Source organism: Schistosoma haematobium, chromosome 2 (genome assembly GCF_000699445.3).
Source record: "Schistosoma haematobium chromosome 2, whole genome shotgun sequence".
In the NCBI taxonomy this organism is placed as follows: Eukaryota; Metazoa; Platyhelminthes; class Trematoda; order Strigeidida; family Schistosomatidae; genus Schistosoma; species Schistosoma haematobium.
The window spans coordinates 32,553,492-32,576,407 of record NC_067197.1 but is presented as its reverse complement, the minus strand read 5'-3'; the positions used below and the strand labels follow the sequence as shown (position 1 = coordinate 32,576,407).

The window sequence follows — 22,916 nt, the reverse complement described above, 5'->3', positions numbered from 1 at the left end:
GGATTGTGTGGTTGGTACCAATGCCACTACATACATGCGCACTATTACCATACTGTAATGTAAAAACATTTTTGCATAATTATAGTTTTCGCGTTTTCTTAGGAAACAAATATACACACATATGTGAGTATATTAGAAAAAATGATGTTCGTTTTGGGTCTTTTCACAAAGTAATACAAAAAATTGAAATATAACAAAATGCTGTACAGTGTTCTACGCACAACAATTGTTCAAGTGTTCAGGAAACCTTATCTATTTTCCAGAGCTCGGTCTTTTGGGCCGGTTGTCAGATATCAGAGTAGTTTCTTCGTGATTATTTATTATCGAGTGATGTATAGTAGTTATGAGGCTCGTGTCGTTCGAGAATATCGTAGGAATATCAACAATATTACGGTTTCCCTCTAAATAAACAACATTAAAACGGTAGATGCTGACGTTATCACTTGTTCTATTCTATCGACTATATAGTGTTTAGGTTAGTGATGTGGAGCTTTGAAAGGTCTTTCGTATACCCTTTCCGAATGGTCGTCGTAATGAGTCGCGACATACAAAATTGTGTGTACTATGTTGTAAGTCGAGTCGAACGACAACACTCGTTGGCTGCTATCGAGTGGAAACAGGTTTAACCAAACGCCCGGCGTTTTCATCCATGCTTGAGTAGGATTTCGGATCCTCATTCATTGAGGATGAAGGATCTACGAATACTCCTAGAAGTCGAAATGCCGTTCCCTAATCCAGTTGACCTGCAGTGAATCCAATGTCAGATTTCACTGCATTGTGAATGCCAAATAAAACGAGCAGAATAGCGTCAAAACACTGTGAAGCATTTACTGCTGAGAGTGAAGCTTTCAACTGTCGGTGAAAGCGTCCTAACAAACCGTTCGCTTGTGAATGGAAGGTGGTTGTTCGGATTTGTGTGATTCCTAGTAGTGTAGCAAGACAAAGGAAAAGTCCAGATTCGAACCAGAGTCTACGGTCTGTAGTGATAGGTGAAGAGCAGTCGAAATTTGCTACTCACCGCTTGTCGAAAGCGCAGGCCACTCTATCAGTAGTAATGTCCTTGATGCTGCTGTTTCTGGCTATCGCGTGAAGTCGTCTACACAAGTTAAGGCGTAAGAATATCCATTTGAATCTGGTGAGAGTCCTACCAAATCCAGATGAACATGGTCAAAACGAGTGTCTGGAGTTCTAGATGAGCCTGAGGGATATTTGTCGTGTCTAATCACCTTGAATTTCTGGAAGCTCACACAGATGCGTGCACACTTCATTACGTCTTTGTTCATACCAGGTCAGGAAACTAGTTATGTGATGAGCATGATGGTTGCTCGAACACCTGTATGCGCAAGGTTGTGCAGCGTATTGAAGACATTGCGTCGATCATGTCCCGGTAAGACTGGACGGTCTATACCTTTAGATGTGTCACATTTCAAAGTTTCTTTACTTTTTCCCATATGTTTAAATACACAGTTCCAAGGTTGTCGAAGATAACTCGGACTGAACATCAATGTCTTCTTTTTGAATAGGGAAGAGCTTGAGAAGGTCGATACCCTGGAAACTGTTCTAACAGGTCATACGAGACAAGGCGTCTGCTACTACATTGTTTATCGTTGAAATATGTTTTATATCTGAAATGATCTGTGAAATATAGTCAACTTGTCGAGACTCACGACGAGAATACTTGTCTGTATTCGGGATTAGAGAAAAAGTAAGCATTCTACAATTCATAAATAGAGCGAATTCCTGACCTTCTATATAAAGGTGAAAGCGGCAACAGCACAGTACATGGCTTGTGATCCCTTTCTGAAAATGCTATACCTCGATTCAGTGTCGACCGTGTCGAGAATAATGCTGAAAATTGACAGGTGTTGTTTACCCATTTTCATAAGACTCCTTTGATTGCTGAGTCCGAATAGTCCTCTGAGACATTAATGAGTTCTTTGATGTCCTTGTGTACACGCGTCGTTGCTTTAGCTCTAATTTCCCTAACTGTGGAGAATGTCGTACAAATCGGTGAATTTTGCATCCCTGCGTGGTTGATCTGTCAAGGGTCTTATGATAGACGGGTAAATTGATGAGAACCGTCGATAAAAACTTACCGTGAGCTCAAACGTGCGTAACCGTTTGACTGCGGTCGTTTCTGGGTAATCCAGAATGGCCACTAGTTTGCTCTACAGTAGGCGAATACCTTGCGCATCAATAGTATTCCTGAATAGGTCCCGTGAGTCAGCTCCGATCTAACATTTCTGAATGTTAACAATAATGTGATGTGTGTAATGTGTGTGCACATAACCGAACAATCATGTCTCTTTCTTTACAATTGCTTCAGTGAAACGATAGATATTGAATAGAAGTGTGGTTATATATGTAGGGCAAGTGAAATGTCACTGAGACCTAGTCAAATCATCCGGCATTTGGGTCACTGAATATCAAACAAATCATCGATCCTTGTCAAGATCAAGGACAACCAACGCTCATCAGCTGGTCGTATGTCATAAACTGGCTCGTACGGTGGTGGGCTCGCTATTTCTTTGTGCTCATCCCTACTAACGTGTTTCCATAATAACGTCCTTTGTGTTATACGGTCTTCCAAGCAGCCATAGTACTTTGATACGTCAAAGGAATAATCCTGCAGTGGCATTGGGCCCTAACCACACAATCCTCAAATATGAATACGAGACAACTGGGAAAATAGATATTCAAGATCTAACGTGGAGAAAAACCCAACGATGGAGAAGGCGGAAAGAATGAGTTGAATTTATTCCAGTTGATCGGATGGCATGGCTCGGCCCCGTAGGCATAGTCGCTCTGTACAACTTGCTGTTACTCATATTAAATATATTGTTCTATCTCCAGCCTGAATGTGTTCTTCATCATATATTGGTAACTGTTACGATACGATGAGTCAGTGTAGACATTGATGTGACTTCCACGTAAGATCTTATAGATCAGGCAGTTACATCGTAACAAATCTGCAACTTAAGGATTAGGTCTATTATTAGAGCAGTACTGACATCATAGTGGACCATAATTCTACAATTCACGTTAGATGCTGACCGCGAGGTGTGACTTCGAAGTTGGTTGGTTCGTCACACCATCCCCATATAACTCGAATATGCCTCCAATAAGTCGATATAAATCATCTACGGTGGTGATCCACATATATAAAGTGTGTCAAATAGGGGAAAGTGCGGTTTTATTTGGTGTTACAAAAATAATTGAATAAACATGTCACAATAAGCCTAGTTGTTGGCGGTAATATATACTGTACAGGATTGCAAACGATCCGATAACAGTTAATTAACAAGGGTGTGTGTTCGATAAGGCTGATTTTTACATTGGATAAAATAAAGACTCATGCTTACACCTCCTAGTGTTTGGGAAATATTTAGTACACCAATTGGGAATGAGTGTTAAAACTGTTGTGCACAGTCAACAATCATACAAAACTAGAGACAGTTTACAACAGTTGGTAACGAGCAGGAGAAATGTGTACATTTTTCAAATACTAGAAGAAATGTTTCGAAAATATGAATTACGTGTAACATTTTTACGGGTGTGTGTAGAAAAATAGCTTCTGTGCGTATTTCCTATGGCAATAGTCTTTTGCTTCCCTTCAATTATACATTCATTTTATTCAGTTCTGTGAAGTGTTCTTTGGTTCGAAATAAAATTATTACCTATAGATATCTATTATTATGGTTTTGAATTCACAGCTACTTCAATGGCTGCGTTAGTTTTGTTTTACGTAGGCTTTCGTTCTAACAGTTGCCATATTTGTTTTATCGTGGTCTTTAGTACCCTGAACTGATTAGTTGTCAAGCAAAAAGAAGTGGTCCTACCACGATAAAACTACGCTTTGACCTAAAAAGAATATTGATCAGTCCATTTTGCCTAAATTCTGAGTAGTTAAACTTATTGAGTCAACTAAACATTACCAAGCTCTAGTCAAATCGTCCATCAGTCTGAACCTCTGCTACCTTGTACGATAGGTCAATTGACGTTTTACAGCCTATCGAAAACCGTCAAGATCAAGGTTGGTTAACGTGAACTAGTCATGTCAACATTATGGGCAATCACACGCATCCTCATTTATATTACAATAATCTGTTCCTATTAGTGCACCTTTTTAGCGGTAATGTAATCTATTTTGGACAGTCTCCAAGCAGTTGAGAAAGCTAGTATTATGATACGATGATGCAGGTTAGGTATTATTTATGGTATGACTCCGACATAAGTTAGGAGGTCACACCATTCGCGACCAACAGGAGCAAAGCCTGATCATCCAAACAGGTCACCTAAGTTGGTGCTCTACAAGTAATAAGTAATAACGGTATATGAAATACAAAAGTCGTTTGACCAATCACCGGCCAACAACAACATCAAAAATTCCTAACAAACAATGAACTCACCCCAGTTTCAGTTAGATGGAGCGAAACTAAGCAATCTATACATGACCAATCAAAGGGCAGTAAAACAAAGAACGATCTCAAGTAAAACATGAATGTCACAATTAGTACGATGACAAACTGTTTATCAGCATGCAAACAGGAAGAGCAGCACGTACAAGATAATATACATATTAGACGACAATATGATGACAACTGTTATGTAAATGAAATCTATCTGGGAATTACGTTTTGGGTAAGCATCACAAATGGAGTTCTCCGAATTACTAAGTGTCCTCTTACATGATTGACACACCGCGTGTAAAGAAGGATAAACCCATACTACTCCTTCGTATTTGGGTTGTTGATGCTTGAATCGACATATAGTTTGACGGTAGAATTCCGCCCTCAGATTGCTTGAGAGTGCTTCTCCTCTTCACAGAAATACAAAATACAGCAGTTTGGACGTTAAAGTAGTAAATCCATATACGTTATAATTTATACCGACTTGTTTTCTTCCAAACATTTTTTCAGTCATGTTTTACCTAATTCACTAACAGGATTATATGCTAGTATTAATTCAATACTTTGAATGCAACTGTGTATTTATCTCAGTACTTGTATCTGCTGACATCTCTACCTTCGGTCTTAGTGCTTATAAAGATGTCCCATTAATAATTTGTAACTCGCATACCCATTCATCTTAGTACTGACATGTCGCTTATATTTTTGTATGCATATGTACAAAAATCCCTTTATGTTTGCACTCCTTGTTACAGTAATTCTACGTCTCCACATGAATGGCGTTACTTTCCTAAATCTTTGCAGTCACATGTAAAATGACTTGGTTATGTCTCAAGAAAGGTTATTCCCATCGTTTTGTTTACTCTCTTACATTTTGTATGATTTCTTTGGCTTTGTTTGGCGCTTTACTAGCTGAATTAATTTTGTTCTGCCTGACCTCTTAATTTGACGACTATCGTCTTGACTCCTGGTGGTTGAATGTTGGATTCCAGTTGCCTGATTACTTCTATCTCACGGATACGGGTACGTATCTTGTTTGAAAAATATGAGATTGTATAAGGTCTTCAAAAAAACTGTTGGCCATGTAAATCTATAAAAGTATTGTTCAGTAACACCATAATCAACATAAACTCGTATGTTAATGTATATTTAAGTAAATGCTAAAGTGACTGAGGAATTTGGATATAATACAAAAATAGTGACATTCTCAGAACACAAGACTCTACATTGATTTCAAACATTATTTGCATCAGCTGATTTGTCTGATAAACATTTAGCATGTCGATAATGTACACTAGTAATAAATCAATTCGGTTTTAATTATGTATATAGTTTCTTAAATATTTCAAGTAGAAGTAAATCTACTTACTGACAGTAATTTTTAGTGCAAACGATCTGACTCCAATTCGATCGTGTGATGATTTTGACGACATATACATGCCCCCTACCCTCATACGTAATCATCGACACAATTCGTGTCCGTGAATAATGGAATAAAACAGGTCAATTACGAGAACGAGTTTTGTGTTTGCACATTTTATAAACTCGTTATCCTAGACAAATAATATAATAAATAAAGAAGGGAAGCAAACATACGAAATCTCTGTACTACTCATAATAAGCGCTAATTTAACTCCAAATATACAATGCGTAGTGTGGCAAGGAGACAAGGATTGGATAAAATAATATATGATGGATGCACAAGCACATACAAAATACGTTAACACAGACATATAAGGAAATAAAAATAAGACATGTATGTGCACTGAAGGTCATAACTTCTTATAGAACAATGAAATTATTAAGAAGGTTAACTTGACTCAATTTTCGCATGCTGTATGACTGAATCAGGTTCGTTTAAAATTCAGAATGAGTCACGCAAGTATATATTGGTACCAGAAATTATAGAAGAAGCATGAGAAAACATCGAAAGTTGACAGGACTAATTCATTTTCGACTTGAAAATAGCAATATGGAACACAAGAAAGATCAGCAAAATAATATTTAAATATGAACAATGCTGGATGGTGGCTAGCAGTGGAATCCAGTTTGACGCAAGTCTCGTCCTATTCGGGACTCGTCAGCTGGATGTACCTGCAGCTCAGGGTTGATGTTCACTCTGGGACTCGAACCCAGTAGCTTTCGCTTCAAACGCTATCGCGTTATCCACTTAACTACTGAGTCCTGATAGCCACTTGCTTGTGCAATGGGGTGAAGTTTAATTCACTTGATATTGTTTTACTTGAATCTTCCCATTGATGTTTAGGACTGAACCTGAGCAATCTCTTATTGACATATGTGCATACTGTGAGTATTGCCTCGATATTGCCTTAATTTGCAAGCATTATAATGTGATAACTATAAGTATTTGAATTATAGTATGAACTAAGAATCCCAGAAATAACGTAATCGGACCAAGAAGTACTAGATAACCACAAACGAATGTACTGCATTTAGAATTCGAAATCAAGCATTCAACAAGTACAAAGGAATCATCATTTCATTCAAACACCACATATAAGCAAAGATGGATCAATTTCAGTCCTAAACATCAATATGAAGTCTCAAGTAAAACAATACCAATTGAACTAATGCTTAAATAGTTTATGTTTGACATCGCTATGTACGATCACAGATATAGCTGATAATAAGTTGCAGCTGAATAAGCAACACATAAAACAACATAAAACCACAAAGATCTATAAACACAGTCTCAGGCTTATCATTAAACATTGAAAATCAGTGGAATAGAAATATAGTCAACGATTTATGAAGTAATAGAATTGAAACAAAGATCAATGGCTGGGAACGTGATTCACACACCAGTTACGGAAGTCATAAAGCAAAGTGCAGACGCAGTAGAACCACAGAGCTCCATCTCCTGGAAACATAGAAAAACAAAATCTATGGATCCACAAGCAACAAGCAATGACGGTTTAGGACAGCACAAACAAACACACACAACAAATAATGAAGTCACAATCCAATTAAAAAGTCATTCAAAAATAATATCCCCCTAATCCATACAACTCGAACATGCAAATGAACGGTGAGTGGTATTCACACACAAAGTTGTCCAACATTTCGGAAAGTATAGATGCAAGGACATCCGACTAAACTAGCAGCATGTGAAAGCGAAAAGAAGTGTGGTGAATAACTGACAAATTTAAGATGGAATTAAATATTTAGTGGTGTGTTCAAACCTACCAGCACAAAATATTACAATTTCATACTGCCTACGTAAAACTCAACATCTTATTTGAGTGCTGTCAAATTTCTAGAATTATTGTGATTAGTAGCATTTCATGACCTCTTCTCAAATCCATAAAAATCTACAACTGATGACGGTAATTGAAATGCAACAAAATGGATAACATCACTCATAACTAAGTTGTGTCGTTCTTAAAAATCATATTCGTCGTCACACATCCTTCTGAGTTTTACCATACATTGTCCGACAGTTGCTTAGGAAATTGAAATAGACTTATCTAAGAATGTCAAATATTCTAGTAGACTGTAGGCATCCTTCCCGATGGTTGTGAGAAAATAAGCCATAATTTGAGCATTCTTAACATCTATCCTGGTCATAACACAGATTTCGAAACATCCCATGTAATGTTCGAAAAATTCAGAATTTAAATACATAAACAACTATTCAAAACTACTCACCATTGAGGTGCCAATATGATGGTTAGAAGTATTCAAATTATTGTACTAACCAGGAATTTCCAAATTAATGCAATTAACTGTAAGTAGGAAACGATGAGCACAAATGAACGTTTTGTATTTGGAAATCGAGATGTACACTGAATCAAATGCAAAGGAGCATTGGTTCGTACAAATACCACAGGTTCACATTACATTATCTGACACTACTAAACACGGTTTTCCAGACGATTGACGTCTATTCTATCGTCAATGAAATCCATACTGTCACACATCAACTCTTCCGTGTTCCAATAATCACCCTTACATACTTGTCCTCTTCCATTAAACACTGAGCATTGAGACAAATTTACTTTGATAACATTTGATTAAGAAAACATAAGACAAACCATTCCTCAAGTGTCATTTCCCATCCTGAGGTGATGAACGAACGACTCATTAGACCGATTGTCGCACAAAAATAGAATCCTCATTCGGAAATCCTGCAAAAAATACATTCCGTCATTGCATTTATTGTTCACATAAAACAAAATGGTGCACAAGGACCCAACAAAATCAGATGCGAAAAGCACAGTTCAAATTCAAAAAAGTGAAACATTTATCAAGATAACTACATCAATACATCGATCAGGTCAATCCTGTTCAACACTGCTTCGCTTATATCGACTTATCATGAAGATCGTTCAGTGTTGTTGAACAATAGTTTGTGAAACCACAAACGTTCATCTCCCTGTTCGAATCACTGACTTGTACACACGTCTCACGATTAAATACAACACAGAGTAGCTCAGTAAGATGTCACCCGAAATCAACACACATATTCCAGTAGCATATAGAATGACAGATCGGATTTGCTGGTTATCGATCTGATGAGCAAGAGCTTCATTCACGTCAACTGGTTGTGAATAATTGTATTTGTAGTGTTCAATGGGATGTAATAAGTGAATGTATTTGATGGATGAACCAAGTGCGTATAGCAAAAAGACAAGCGACAACGTAATTCTAAATGATGATTTATTATTTCTCAGCATTTTTGATTATGCGTGTGAAATGTGCCCACAAAAATACAGTGTGATCGAACAAACGTTTGATCTTTCTGAGTGCACTTGTACTCGGTTAATCATTGATTGTCTGCTCAGTTTACTCTTCATAATTTCATGTTTTCCTACGTACAAGTGCTTTTTGTATTGTTTCAAAAAATGTTTGTAGTGTATTATTATTGTAATTAATTGATAATTATTGATCGACGTCGTGAATATTTGTCATTGTTCTGTACATCCGTTTTGTTGAACTAGGACTACATTTTCGAAAATCTTGTCTACACATCAGAGCTGAAAACATAAGCGTGATTCTCTGTTCAATACACTTAACAAGACTTCAAGTAGCATTGAGGTTTTACTTGTATAAACAGCTTGTACCAATTCATTGTTAATATTTAGGCGGATCTGATTGACCAGTCGTTTCATGGTGAAAATACTCGTTGTTGATTTCACTGCTACTCATCAGACGACATAACAGTGGCGATTTTTCAGAGTACATCATACCCAATAACCACTTATCACTAAACTACTTCATCTCATTGGATGCTATATCTGAAAATACTGCATTTGATCAGAATACACCGGTAATCAACTCGGATGTGCATTCCATATAAAGTCTGATTATGATAACTTCGTGATTAACAATAACAGTACAATCAGTGGTCTCGTGAATGTAGGTTGTCTCGAACAACTCGTAACAGTTCCGTGTAATCCACCACTTCTAATGGCATTATCTTACAATCAGAGTGAAGAAAACAAATAACCAGATATTCATTTATGACAAATTGCTTGCATGGGATTTGATTTATTCTAACACTCTCAGTGGCTAAATTGTGGTCTTGGAGGGATATTTCTCTAAGTCTATGACTAGATTATTTGTTGGACAGTGTGCATACGAGTTACGAGTTACAATTACCTACTTGAAAATGACGATTTGTTATTTCTAAGCATAATTGTGTTATGTGTTTGAAGCGAGTCAATATAAATCGAAATATGATCAAAGAAGTGGAAAGTTTTCCTGAGTACATTTACTTTCCGGTATTTATCGATCCACATGCAGTCAAATAAGCTAGTACATTCAACATGTTGGAATGAACAAATACATGTAATCTCATACTATCTTTCGATGTAACATGATCAGGGTGTATATTCATTTAGTTTTCGATGTGTTATTGGTGGACAATACAGCAATTATATCGATTAAGATAATCTGGATTGAGTCGTTCAAATTTATATTATGTTTAGGTAAACTCACACATAAAAGCTTTCGCAAATACTAGCCGAATATTCTAAACGCTGACTATCAATAAGACTAGTCACTGGTGTAGTCCACACTACTTACATCTACAGTCGTCAATTCTAGAATGGACCGAATCGTGACATACGTGGCAAGTACTCTCTCACAAGGGTTTATAGTTAATGCGTTCACTCGATCCGAGGATATTTTAAGATATTGGTTATACCGTGAGTTAGGTGATGTGAAACATGAACTTCTATGAACTTCTCGTTTCGATTAGTATGCTTTTGTATGTGTGATCAGGTTATATGACAATCGTTACTTGAACTACATGAAAACTCGTTAATTTGAAATGTTGCTATTTAGTTGACGAAATGTGACCTGTGTAAACATGGTATTGCAGTGATAATACTATTTCGACGCATAATTCAACGTACCTTCTAGAGTAGACACGCGTTCCACATCTTCATGTGAATTTCTATGACGGTTAAATGTTATTTTCATTAAATTTTAGACAGGTGTTTATGATTTGTGTTGATTTGTATGAAAATTAAGTTTTCAAGTATATGATACTTGTTTGTGTTGTTACAATTCACATTATATAGAACATTTCATATCAAGTATTTTAGAAAATCATATAATTCCGGATATCTGCATCCGGTTAGGAAAATAATGCTTTTCTGTTACGTGAGTAAGTGAACTACAAACATTCACATCTTTGAAAAACAGTGAAAGTAATTAAGGTTTTTTAAAGATAAAACAATCTAACTCGTCACACAAATCTTCAAGACGAAACTCATGTCTTTCTTTACAAAAATTATCTATGTCGAAGCCAATCCAAACGATTTTCTCAAGGAAAATTAGAAAAAAAGCAATTGAATTTCACCCCTGCGATGAAGAACACTGTGGTGTTTGTCTGGACTAACGATTCCTTTATACTTGATGACTGCTTGATTCCGAATTCCAAATACGTTATGTTTGTTCGTGTTCATATAGCTCTTCTTGATTAAATTGCTTTATTCCTGGGTTTTCTAGTTTATACTATAATTCAAATACTCCTAATCATCACAAATACTTACTACAAAATAAATAAGAAGTGTAATTTTGTGGTTTATAAATTAGAATTATGGTTATCTTAATTTGAATAATTTTATAATAACTTATTTCTAAGTCTAGAATATTGTCGTCAATTTTTCAAAAAATAATTTGTAATGACACCCTAGATTATTTAATAAAACTTTTCTACATATGTATGGTAAACGGTTTGATTGGTGGTTTTGCACAAGGAATCAATTCTTTAGTATCAAAATTATAGATAGTCGAAACTCTGGACTGATGTTATCAAGAAATTAAACAGTCATTCAGGTATATTTTACATATTTCTATTTGTCTCGGTTTGGTAATCATTATTTTCAAAAGGGGTTTGTGGAAATTTTAGAATTTCACAGATTGAAATCATGAGTCATTCGAAACTAGACCACCATTGTTTGCAAATTATTTTAACGCAAATGGAACCTATTCCTAATTCAACCAAGTAGCAACTAACGAATGACTTAGGAACAATAATTGTCGATATAGAAGACCCTAAAGGAAGAAAATCGTTTTGATAAGGACTCGATAACTCGAACAAACGCTGGTGTAACAGGCATATATACATGTGTAGTGACCTACTTTTATCAACAGAACGCGATTGGTGTAATCGAAACAATTACTATTATAACCGGTTGTACCAGCGATTGTTTTACCGTACATGTTTGTTTAACTGTACCAAAATACATTCATTCTTCCGTTGATTGTGACCTTGCACGAATCCGGTTACGCTCAGTAACCACACTTGTAACCTGGCACAATCTCGGTGTTCTTTCGATACCACGAGATCGCCAACTAATGCATTTCGACTACAGCCATCAACTGCCTTCTGATATTTGGCTTACAGGGGATCTTATCGGTTAACTTGCATGTAGTCTTCGTGTAGTGGTGATCATAGTCAACCGCGACTCGATGCCACACTACACATGATAGCAAATTATGACATTGAAACACGTAGAAAATCAAAAAATCGAAAGTAATGACGACCAATCAGAAAAGACTAAATGTCATGCAGAAATACGGATTCGAAAAATTCTACTCGTTGTTGTCAGTAAGAGGTAGAACTATGATTAGTTCCAAAACTAGATTACCTGAGAACTGTAGTGATCTACTTTTATGAAAAGAGCGCGGTTGGTGTAATGGAAACACTTATTCTTGTAACCAACTGCATCAGTGATTGTTTTACTGTAATTTTTCATTTAATTGTACCAAAAAAACATACCTTTTCCATTGTTTTGTGACCTTGAGCTTACTCACGTACGCATGGTAGACTCACCTGTAAACTTTGGCACTATCTCGGTATTATTTCAACACCACGACATCACCAACGAATATATCCAAACTACAATCTACAACTGTCATTATAATATTTATCCTTGGGAGGGATACAACCTGGTAATTGGCACATAATCGATCTGCAGTGGTGACCATAGTCATTTGCGACTCGAAACTACTACACCTGGTCAGCGACAACTTCGAACATGCCTCAACTGATGGAGAATCGCCTAAAAAAGCCAATTGTGGTGAGCCGATTATTCATCGATCCACATTTGCTGAAAGGCATTATTCTAGTTTTATCTCTGTAATACCATGTTTACACAGGTCACATTTCGTCAACTAAATAGCAACATTTCAAATTAACGAGTTTTCATGTAGTTCAAGTAACGATTGTCATATAACCTGATCACACATACAAAAGCATACTAATCGAAACGAGAAGTTCATAGAAGTTCATGTTTCACATCACCTAACTCACGGTATAACCAATATCTTAAAATATCCTCGGATCGAGTGAACGCATTAACTATAAACCCTTGTGAGAGAGTACTTGCCACGTATGTCACGATTCGGTCCATTCTAGAATTGACGACTGTAGATGTAAGTAGTGTGGACTACACCAGTGACTAGTCTTATTGATAGTCAGCGTTTAGAATATTCGGCTAGTATTTGCGAAAGCTTTTATGTGTGAGTTTACCTAAACATAATATAAATTTGAACGACTCAATCCAGATTATCTTAATCGATATAATTGCTGTATTGTCCACCAATAACACATCGAAAACTAAATGAATATACACCCTGATCATGTTACATCGAAAGATAGTATGAGATTACATGTATTTGTTCATTCCAACATGTTGAATGTACTAGCTTATTTGACTGCATGTGGATCGATAAATACCGGAAAGTAAATGTACTCAGGAAAACTTTCCACTTCTTTGATCATATTTCGATTTATATTGACTCGCTTCAAACACATAACACAATTATGCTTAGAAATAACAAATCGTCATTTTCAAGTAGGTAATTGTAACTCGTAACTCGTATGCACACTGTCCAACAAATAATCTAGTCATAGACTTAGAGAAATATCCCTCCAAGACCACAATTTAGCCACTGAGAGTGTTAGAATAAATCAAATCCCATGCAAGCAATTTGTCATAAATGAATATCTGGTTATTTGTTTTCTTCACTCTGATTGTAAGATAATGCCATTAGAAGTGGTGGATTACACGGAACTGTTACGAGTTGTTCGAGACAACCTACATTCACGAGACCACTGATTGTACTGTTATTGTTAATCACGAAGTTATCATAATCAGACTTTATATGGAATGCACATCCGAGTTGATTACCGGTGTATTCTGATCAAATGCAGTATTTTCAGATATAGCATCCAATGAGATGAAGTAGTTTAGTGATAAGTGGTTATTGGGTATGATGTACTCTGAAAAATCGCCACTGTTATGTCGTCTGATGAGTAGCAGTGAAATCAACAACGAGTATTTTCACCATGAAACGACTGGTCAATCAGATCCGCCTAAATATTAACAATGAATTGGTACAAGCTGTTTATACAAGTAAAACCTCAATGCTACTTGAAGTCTTGTTAAGTGTATTGAACAGAGAATCACGCTTATGTTTTCAGCTCTGATGTGTAGACAAGATTTTCGAAAATGTAGTCCTAGTTCAACAAAACGGATGTACAGAACAATGACAAATATTCACGACGTCGATCAATAATTGTCAATTAATTACAATAATACTACACTACAAACATTTTTTGAAACAATACAAAAAGCACTTGTACGTAGGAAAACATGAAATTATGAAGAGTAAACTGAGCAGACAATCAATGATTAACCGAGTACAAGTGCACTCAGAAAGATCAAACGTTTGTTCGATCACACTGTATTTTTGTGGGCACATTTCACACGCATAATCAAAAATGCTGAGAAATAATAAATCATCATTTAGAATTACGTTGTCGCTTGTCTTTTTGCTATACGCACTTGGTTCATCCATCAAATACATTCACTTATTACATCCCATTGAACACTACAAATACAATTATTCACAACCAGTTGACGTGAATGAAGCTCTTGCTCATCAGATCGATAACCAGCAAATCCGATCTGTCATTCTATATGCTACTGGAATATGTGTGTTGATTTCGGGTGACATCTTACTGAGCTACTCTGTGTTGTATTTAATCGTGAGACGTGTGTACAAGTCAGTGATTCGAACAGGGGAGATGAACGTTTGTGGTTTCACAAACTATTGTTCAACAACACTGAACGATCTTCATGATAAGTCGATATAAGCGAAGCAGTGTTGAACAGGATTGACCTGATCGATGTATTGATGTAGTTATCTTGATAAATGTTTCACTTTTTTGAATTTGAACTGTGCTTTTCGCATCTGATTTTGTTGGGTCCTTGTGCACCATTTTGTTTTATGTGAACAATAAATGCAATGACGGAATGTATTTTTGCAGGATTTCCGAATGAGGATTCTATTTTTGTGCGACAATCGGTCTAATGAGTCGTTCGTTCATCACCTCAGGATGGGAAATGACACTTGAGGAATGGTTTGTCTTATGTTTTCTTAATCAAATGTTATCAAAGTAAATTTGTCTCAATGCTCAGTGTTTAATGGAAGAGGACAAGTATGTAAGGGTGATTATTGGAACACGGAAGAGTTGATGTGTGACAGTATGGATTTCATTGACGATAGAATAGACGTCAATCGTCTGGAAAACCGTGTTTAGTAGTGTCAGATAATGTAATGTGAACCTGTGGTATTTGTACGAACCAATGCTCCTTTGCATTTGATTCAGTGTACATCTCGATTTCCAAATACAAAACGTTCATTTGTGCTCATCGTTTCCTACTTACAGTTAATTGCATTAATTTGGAAATTCCTGGTTAGTACAATAATTTGAATACTTCTAACCATCATATTGGCACCTCAATGGTGAGTAGTTTTGAATAGTTGTTTATGTATTTAAATTCTGAATTTTTCGAACATTACATGGGATGTTTCGAAATCTGTGTTATGACCAGGATAGATGTTAAGAATGCTCAAATTATGGCTTATTTTCTCACAACCATCGGGAAGGATGCCTACAGTCTACTAGAATATTTGACATTCTTAGATAAGTCTATTTCAATTTCCTAAGCAACTGTCGGACAATGTATGGTAAAACTCAGAAGGATGTGTGACGACGAATATGATTTTTAAGAACGACACAACTTAGTTATGAGTGATGTTATCCATTTTGTTGCATTTCAATTACCGTCATCAGTTGTAGATTTTTATGGATTTGAGAAGAGGTCATGAAATGCTACTAATCACAATAATTCTAGAAATTTGACAGCACTCAAATAAGATGTTGAGTTTTACGTAGGCAGTATGAAATTGTAATATTTTGTGCTGGTAGGTTTGAACACACCACTAAATATTTAATTCCATCTTAAATTTGTCAGTTATTCACCACACTTCTTTTCGCTTTCACATGCTGCTAGTTTAGTCGGATGTCCTTGCATCTATACTTTCCGAAATGTTGGACAACTTTGTGTGTGAATACCACTCACCGTTCATTTGCATGTTCGAGTTGTATGGATTAGGGGGATATTATTTTTGAATGACTTTTTAATTGGATTGTGACTTCATTATTTGTTGTGTGTGTTTGTTTGTGCTGTCCTAAACCGTCATTGCTTGTTGCTTGTGGATCCGTAGATTTTGTTTTTCTATGTTTCCAGGAGATGGAGCTCTGTGGTTCTACTGCGTCTGCACTTTGCTTTATGACTTCCGTAACTGGTGTGTGAATCACGTTCCCAGCCATTGATCTTTGTTTCAATTCTATTACTTCATAAATCGTTGACTATATTTCTATTCCACTGATTTTCAATGTTTAATGATAAGCCTGAGACTGTGTTTATAGATCTTTGTGGTTTTATGTTGTTTTATGTGTTGCTTATTCAGCTGCAACTTATTATCAGCTATATCTGTGATCGTACATAGCGATGTCAAACATAAACTATTTAAGCATTAGTTCAATTGGTATTGTTTTACTTGAGACTTCATATTGATGTTTAGGACTGAAATTGATCCATCTTTGCTTATATGTGGTGTTTGAATGAAATGATGATTCCTTTGTACTTGTTGAATGCTTGATTTCGAATTCTAAATGCAGTACATTCGTTTGTGGTTATCTAGTACTTCTTGGTCCGATTACGTTATTTCTGGGATTCTTAGTTCATACTATAATTCAAATACTTATAGTTATCACATTATAATGCTTGCAAATTAAGGAAATATCGAGGCAATACTCACAGTATGCACATATGTCAATAAGAGATTGCTCAGGTTCAGTCCTAAACATCAATGGGAAGATTCAAGTAAAACAATACCAAGTGAATTAAACTTCACCCCATTGCACAAGCAAGTGGCTATCAGGACTCAGTAGTTAAGTGAATAACGCGATAGCGTTTGAAGCGAAAGCTACTGGGTTCGAGTCCCAGAGTGAACATCAACCCTGAGCTGCAGGTACATCCAGCTGACGAGTCCCGAATAGGACGAGACTTGCGTCAAGCTGGATTCCACTGCTAGCCACCATCCAACATTGTTCATATTTAAATATTATTTTGCTGATCTTTCTTGTGTTCCATATTGCTATTTTCAAGTCGAAAATGAATTAGTCCTGTCAACTAGATCTTGGTAATATTTAGTTGACTCAATAAGTTTAACTACTCAGAATTTAGGCAAAATGGACTGATCAATATTCTTTTTAGGTCAAAGCGTTGTTTTATCGTGGTAGGACCACTTCTTTTTGCTTGACAACTAATCAGTTCAGGGTACTAAAGACCACGATAAAACAAATATGGCAACTGTTAGAACGAAAGCCTACGTAAAACAAAACTAACGCAGCCGTTGAAGTAGCTGTGAATTCAAAACCATAATAATAGATATCTATAGGTAATAATTTTATTTCGAACCAAAGAACACTTCACAGAACTGAATAAAATGAATGTATAATTGAAGGGAAGCAAAAGACTATTGCCATAGGAAATACGCACAGAAGCTATTTTTCTACACACACCCGTAAAAATGTTACACGTAATTCATATTTTCGAAACATTTCTTCTAGTATTTGAAAAATGTACACATTTCTCCTGCTCGTTACCAACTGTTGTAAACTGTCTCTAGTTTTGTATGATTGTTGACTGTGCACAACAGTTTTAACACTCATTCCCAATTGGTGTACTAAATATTTCCCAAACACTAGGAGGTGTAAGCATGAGTCTTTATTTTATCCAATGTAAAAATCAGCCTTATCGAACACACACCCTTGTTAATTAACTGTTATCGGATCGTTTGCAATCCTGTACAGTATATATTACCGCCAACAACTAGGCTTATTGTGACATGTTTATTCAATTATTTTTGTAACACCAAATAAAACCGCACTTTCCCTATTTGACACACTTTATATATGTGGATCACCACCGTAGATGATTTATATCGACTTATTGGAGGCATATTCGAGTTATATGGGGATGGTGTGACGAACCAACCAACTTCGAAGTCACACCTCGCGGTCAGCATCTAACGTGAATTGTAGAATTATGGTCCACTATGATGTCAGTACTGCTCTAATAATAGACCTAATCCTTAAGTTGCAGATTTGTTACGATGTAACTGCCTGATCTATAAGATCTTACGTGGAAGTCACATCAATGTCTACACTGACTCATCGTATCGTAACAGTTACCAATATATGATGAAGAACACATTCAGGCTGGAGATAGAACAATATATTTAATATGAGTAACAGCAAGTTGTACAGAGCGACTATGCCTACGGGGCCGAGCCATGCCATCCGATCAACTGGAATAAATTCAACTCATTCTTTCCGCCTTCTCCATCGTTGGGTTTTTCTCCACGTTAGATCTTGAATATCTATTTTCCCAGTTGTCTCGTATTCATATTTGAGGATTGTGTGGTTAGGGCCCAATGCCACTGCAGGATTATTCCTTTGACGTATCAAAGTACTATGGCTGCTTGGAAGACCGTATAACACAAAGGACGTTATTATGGAAACACGTTAGTAGGAATGAGCACAAAGAAATAGCGAGCCCACCACCGTACGAGCCAGTTTATGACATACGACCAGCTGATGAGCGTTGGTTGTCCTTGATCTTGACAAGGATCGATGATTTGTTTGATATTCAGTGACCCAAATGCCGGATGATTTGACTAGGTCTCAGTGACATTTCACTTGCCCTACATATATAACCACACTTCTATTCAATATCTATCGTTTCACTGAAGCAATTGTAAAGAAAGAGACATGATTGTTCGGTTATGTGCACACACATTACACACATCACATTATTGTTAACATTCAGAAATGTTAGATCGGAGCTGACTCACGGGACCTATTCAGGAATACTATTGATGCGCAAGGTATTCGCCTACTGTAGAGCAAACTAGTGGCCATTCTGGATTACCCAGAAACGACCGCAGTCAAACGGTTACGCACGTTTGAGCTCACGGTAAGTTTTTATCGACGGTTCTCATCAATTTACCCGTCTATCATAAGACCCTTGACAGATCAACCACGCAGGGATGCAAAATTCACCGATTTGTACGACATTCTCCACAGTTAGGGAAATTAGAGCTAAAGCAACGACGCGTGTACACAAGGACATCAAAGAACTCATTAATGTCTCAGAGGACTATTCGGACTCAGCAATCAAAGGAGTCTTATGAAAATGGGTAAACAACACCTGTCAATTTTCAGCATTATTCTCGACACGGTCGACACTGAATCGAGGTATAGCATTTTCAGAAAGGGATCACAAGCCATGTACTGTGCTGTTGCCGCTTTCACCTTTATATAGAAGGTCAGGAATTCGCTCTATTTATGAATTGTAGAATGCTTACTTTTTCTCTAATCCCGAATACAGACAAGTATTCTCGTCGTGAGTCTCGACAAGTTGACTATATTTCACAGATCATTTCAGATATAAAACATATTTCAACGATAAACAATGTAGTAGCAGACGCCTTGTCTCGTATGACCTGTTAGAACAGTTTCCAGGGTATCGACCTTCTCAAGCTCTTCCCTATTCAAAAGAAGACATTGATGTTCAGTCCGAGTTATCTTCGACAACCTTGGAACTGTGTATTTAAACACATGGGAAAAAGTAAAGAAACTTTGAAATGTGACACATCTAAAGGTATGGACCGTCCAGTCTTGCCGGAACATGATCGACGCAATGTCTTCAATACGCTGCACAACCTTGCGCATACAGGTGTTCGAGCAACCATCATGCTCATCACATAACTAGTTTCCTGACCTGGTATGAACAAAGACGTAATGAAGTGTGCACGCATCTGTGTGAGCTTCCAGAAATTCAAGGTGATTAGACACGACAAATATCCCTCAGGCTCATCTAGAACTCCAGACACTCGTTTTGACCATGTTCATCTGGATTTGGTAGGACTCTCACCAGATTCAAATGGATATTCTTACGCCTTAACTTGTGTAGACGACTTCACGCGATAGCCAGAAACAGCAGCATCAAGGACATTACTACTGATAGAGTGGCCTGCGCTTTCGACAAGCGGTGAGTAGCAAATTTCGACTGCTCTTCACCTATCACTACAGACCGTAGACTCTGGTTCGAATCTGGACTTTTCCTTTGTCTTGCTACACTACTAGGAATCACACAAATCCGAACAACCACCTTCCATTCACAAGCGAACGGTTTGTTAGGACGCTTTCACCGACAGTTGAAAGCTTCACTCTCAGCAGTAAATGCTTCACAGTGTTTTGACGCTATTCTGCTCGTTTTATTTGGCATTCACAATGCAGTGAAATCTGACATTGGATTCACTGCAGGTCAACTGGATTAGGGAACGGCATTTCGACTTCTAGGAGTATTCGTAGATCCTTCATCCTCAATGAATGAGGATCCGAAATCCTACTCAAGCATGGATGAAAACGCCGGGCGTTTGGTTAAACCTGTTTCCACTCGATAGCAGCCAACGAGTGTTGTCGTTCGACTCGACTTACAACATAGTACACACAATTTTGTATGTCGCGACTCATTACGACGACCATTCGGAAAGGGTATACGAAAGACCTTTCAAAGCTCCACATCACTAACCTAAACACTATATAGTCGATAGAATAGAACAAGTGATAACGTCAGCATCTACCGTTTTAATGTTGTTTATTTAGAGGGAAACCGTAATATTGTTGATATTCCTACGATATTCTCGAACGACACGAGCCTCATAACTACTATACATCACTCGATAATAAATAATCACGAAGAAACTACTCTGATATCTGACAACCGGCCCAAAAGACCGAGCTCTGGAAAATAGATAAGGTTTCCTGAACACTTGAACAATTGTTGTGCGTAGAACACTGTACAGCATTTTGTTATATTTCAATTTTTTGTATTACTTTGTGAAAAGACCCAAAACGAACATCATTTTTTCTAATATACTCACATATGTGTGTATATTTGTTTCCTAAGAAAACGCGAAAACTATAATTATGCAAAAATGTTTTTACATTACAGTATGGTAATAGTGCGCATGTATGTAGTGGCATTGGTACCAACCACACAATCCACAAATTTGAACATGTGGTAAATGGGAAAATGGCTATTCAACAGTTAACATGAAAAGATCATAAAAATTAGGTAATTACACGATGACAAATACACAATCTAGGTTCAGTATTATGGCGATAAAAATGACGAACTAGACCACAATTCTATATATATACCAGTCTACTTTTCTTATTCTCGTCCGTTTTGTGTCGTTACTCACGTGCGAGTGCTTTTCGACACGCACTTAAAATTTCTTTGGCTTAATTTTGTAGGATGAAGCGACAAAAAACGACGAATAGAAATTTTCATTGGATATTTGTCATTGTTGTGTTGTAGCACATGGCCCCGTATATTAGGGACGGACGACCAGACACTGCTGAACATGGCAAGCTATTAGATAAGTGATTACCAACGACAGGCTCGTTGAGCTTAAAATTGTGACCGTCCACGTCTTGTGGTCATCACAGCCCTAGTTGATGGGGAGTGAGTTGTAGCGGCTAATAAATTCCCGAAAGAATTAGTACTGTAAATGTTCGACATTGATGGTCACCGTACTAATTTTACTGGATGTGCCTAGCCGAAGGCGCTCGGTCACTCATCTTCACCAGATGGCTAGTGAATACGCCTTGGCACTCTTTCCGTCTAACTGCCAACCTACCTAGATCAAAAGCTTCTCGGTATGTCGTTAGCGTTCCATATGTATTTTCGAACTCCATCATTTTTGACTTCTGATTTGGCTTAGTTGGCATACTACGATTACAAAGATGTTACGCATAATGTCGTTGTGAAACTTCAAACAGTTTTTCGATCTTTAGATTGTTTGCTAATATGTTTACACTTTTGTATTGAATTCAGGCGTTAGATCAGGTAATGATTATACTTTCTTTTGACTTTGAACAAACTGCTTTAGCGCCTGGAATGAAATTAACTCATTTCGATACAGAATGTCTGATTTTTGTGTTTTTCACAATCGCTAGACATCCGTTCGGTAGATAATATTACTATAAAGAAATATTTATGGAAAATTCCAAATATAAATCTCTTTACAAAATGGTTCAAATGGTTGTGGACGGAATAGAAGAAGCTTTCGCTTAACAGGCTTCCGTGTCTAGTAGCAGGGGATCACCAAATCCTCCAGGCAGGAACCTAGGTATGTTAACAATAAAAGAGGAAAAGAGATTGGTAAATCATAATGTGATGCTGTTCTTGGTCCTTAAGAATAGGTCAAGTTGCCTCTTGAAGGACTCCTGAGAAGTCGCTTGGACCAGCTCGGCTGGCAGCGAATTCCAGCTTTTGACAACTCTTAAGGAGTAGAAATTGTGTCTACATTCCGTCTTGCTATGTTGTGTTTCCAGTTTCTGGGTGTTACCCCTTAGGTTGTTATTCGAACTAAGCTTAAGTAGGTGTTTAAGAGGATGTCCAGAAGTGTTAAGATTACTATAAGCCATTAATAAATCACCTCTAAGACGCCTATATTCTAATGGGTAAAGGTCTAGTGAACGGAGGCGTTCTTCGTAAGGCTTACATTTGAGTCCTCGAACTGATTTCGTGGCTCGCC

The 22,916-nt window shown here is 37.0% G+C and overlaps 2 protein-coding genes across 2 annotated transcripts in view; one reads left to right on the top strand and one right to left on the bottom strand.

Annotated features, from left to right (window-relative positions):
- MON2_1 (Endocytosis and vacuole integrity protein) overlaps window positions 1-10,856 on the bottom strand; it is a gene marked incomplete at its 5' end in the record, with an annotated part of 80,760 nt that extends 69,904 nt beyond the window's left edge. Inside the window, one exon of the mRNA XM_035734253.2 lies at window positions 10,790-10,856. Coding sequence (XP_035588993.1) covers window positions 10,790-10,856 — 67 coding nt within the window. The remainder of the gene's footprint in view (window positions 1-10,789) is intronic.
- A 3,772-nt stretch (window positions 10,857-14,628) lies between these two features.
- On the top strand, window positions 14,629-15,604 carry MS3_00006744 (uncharacterized protein). Its single transcript, XM_051214976.1, has one exon. It carries the CDS (start codon window positions 14,671-14,673, stop codon window positions 15,043-15,045), a length of 375 nt encoding a protein of 124 aa, XP_051068163.1. The 5' UTR covers window positions 14,629-14,670; the 3' UTR covers window positions 15,046-15,604.
- The last annotated feature ends 7,312 nt before the right edge of the window (window positions 15,605-22,916 follow it).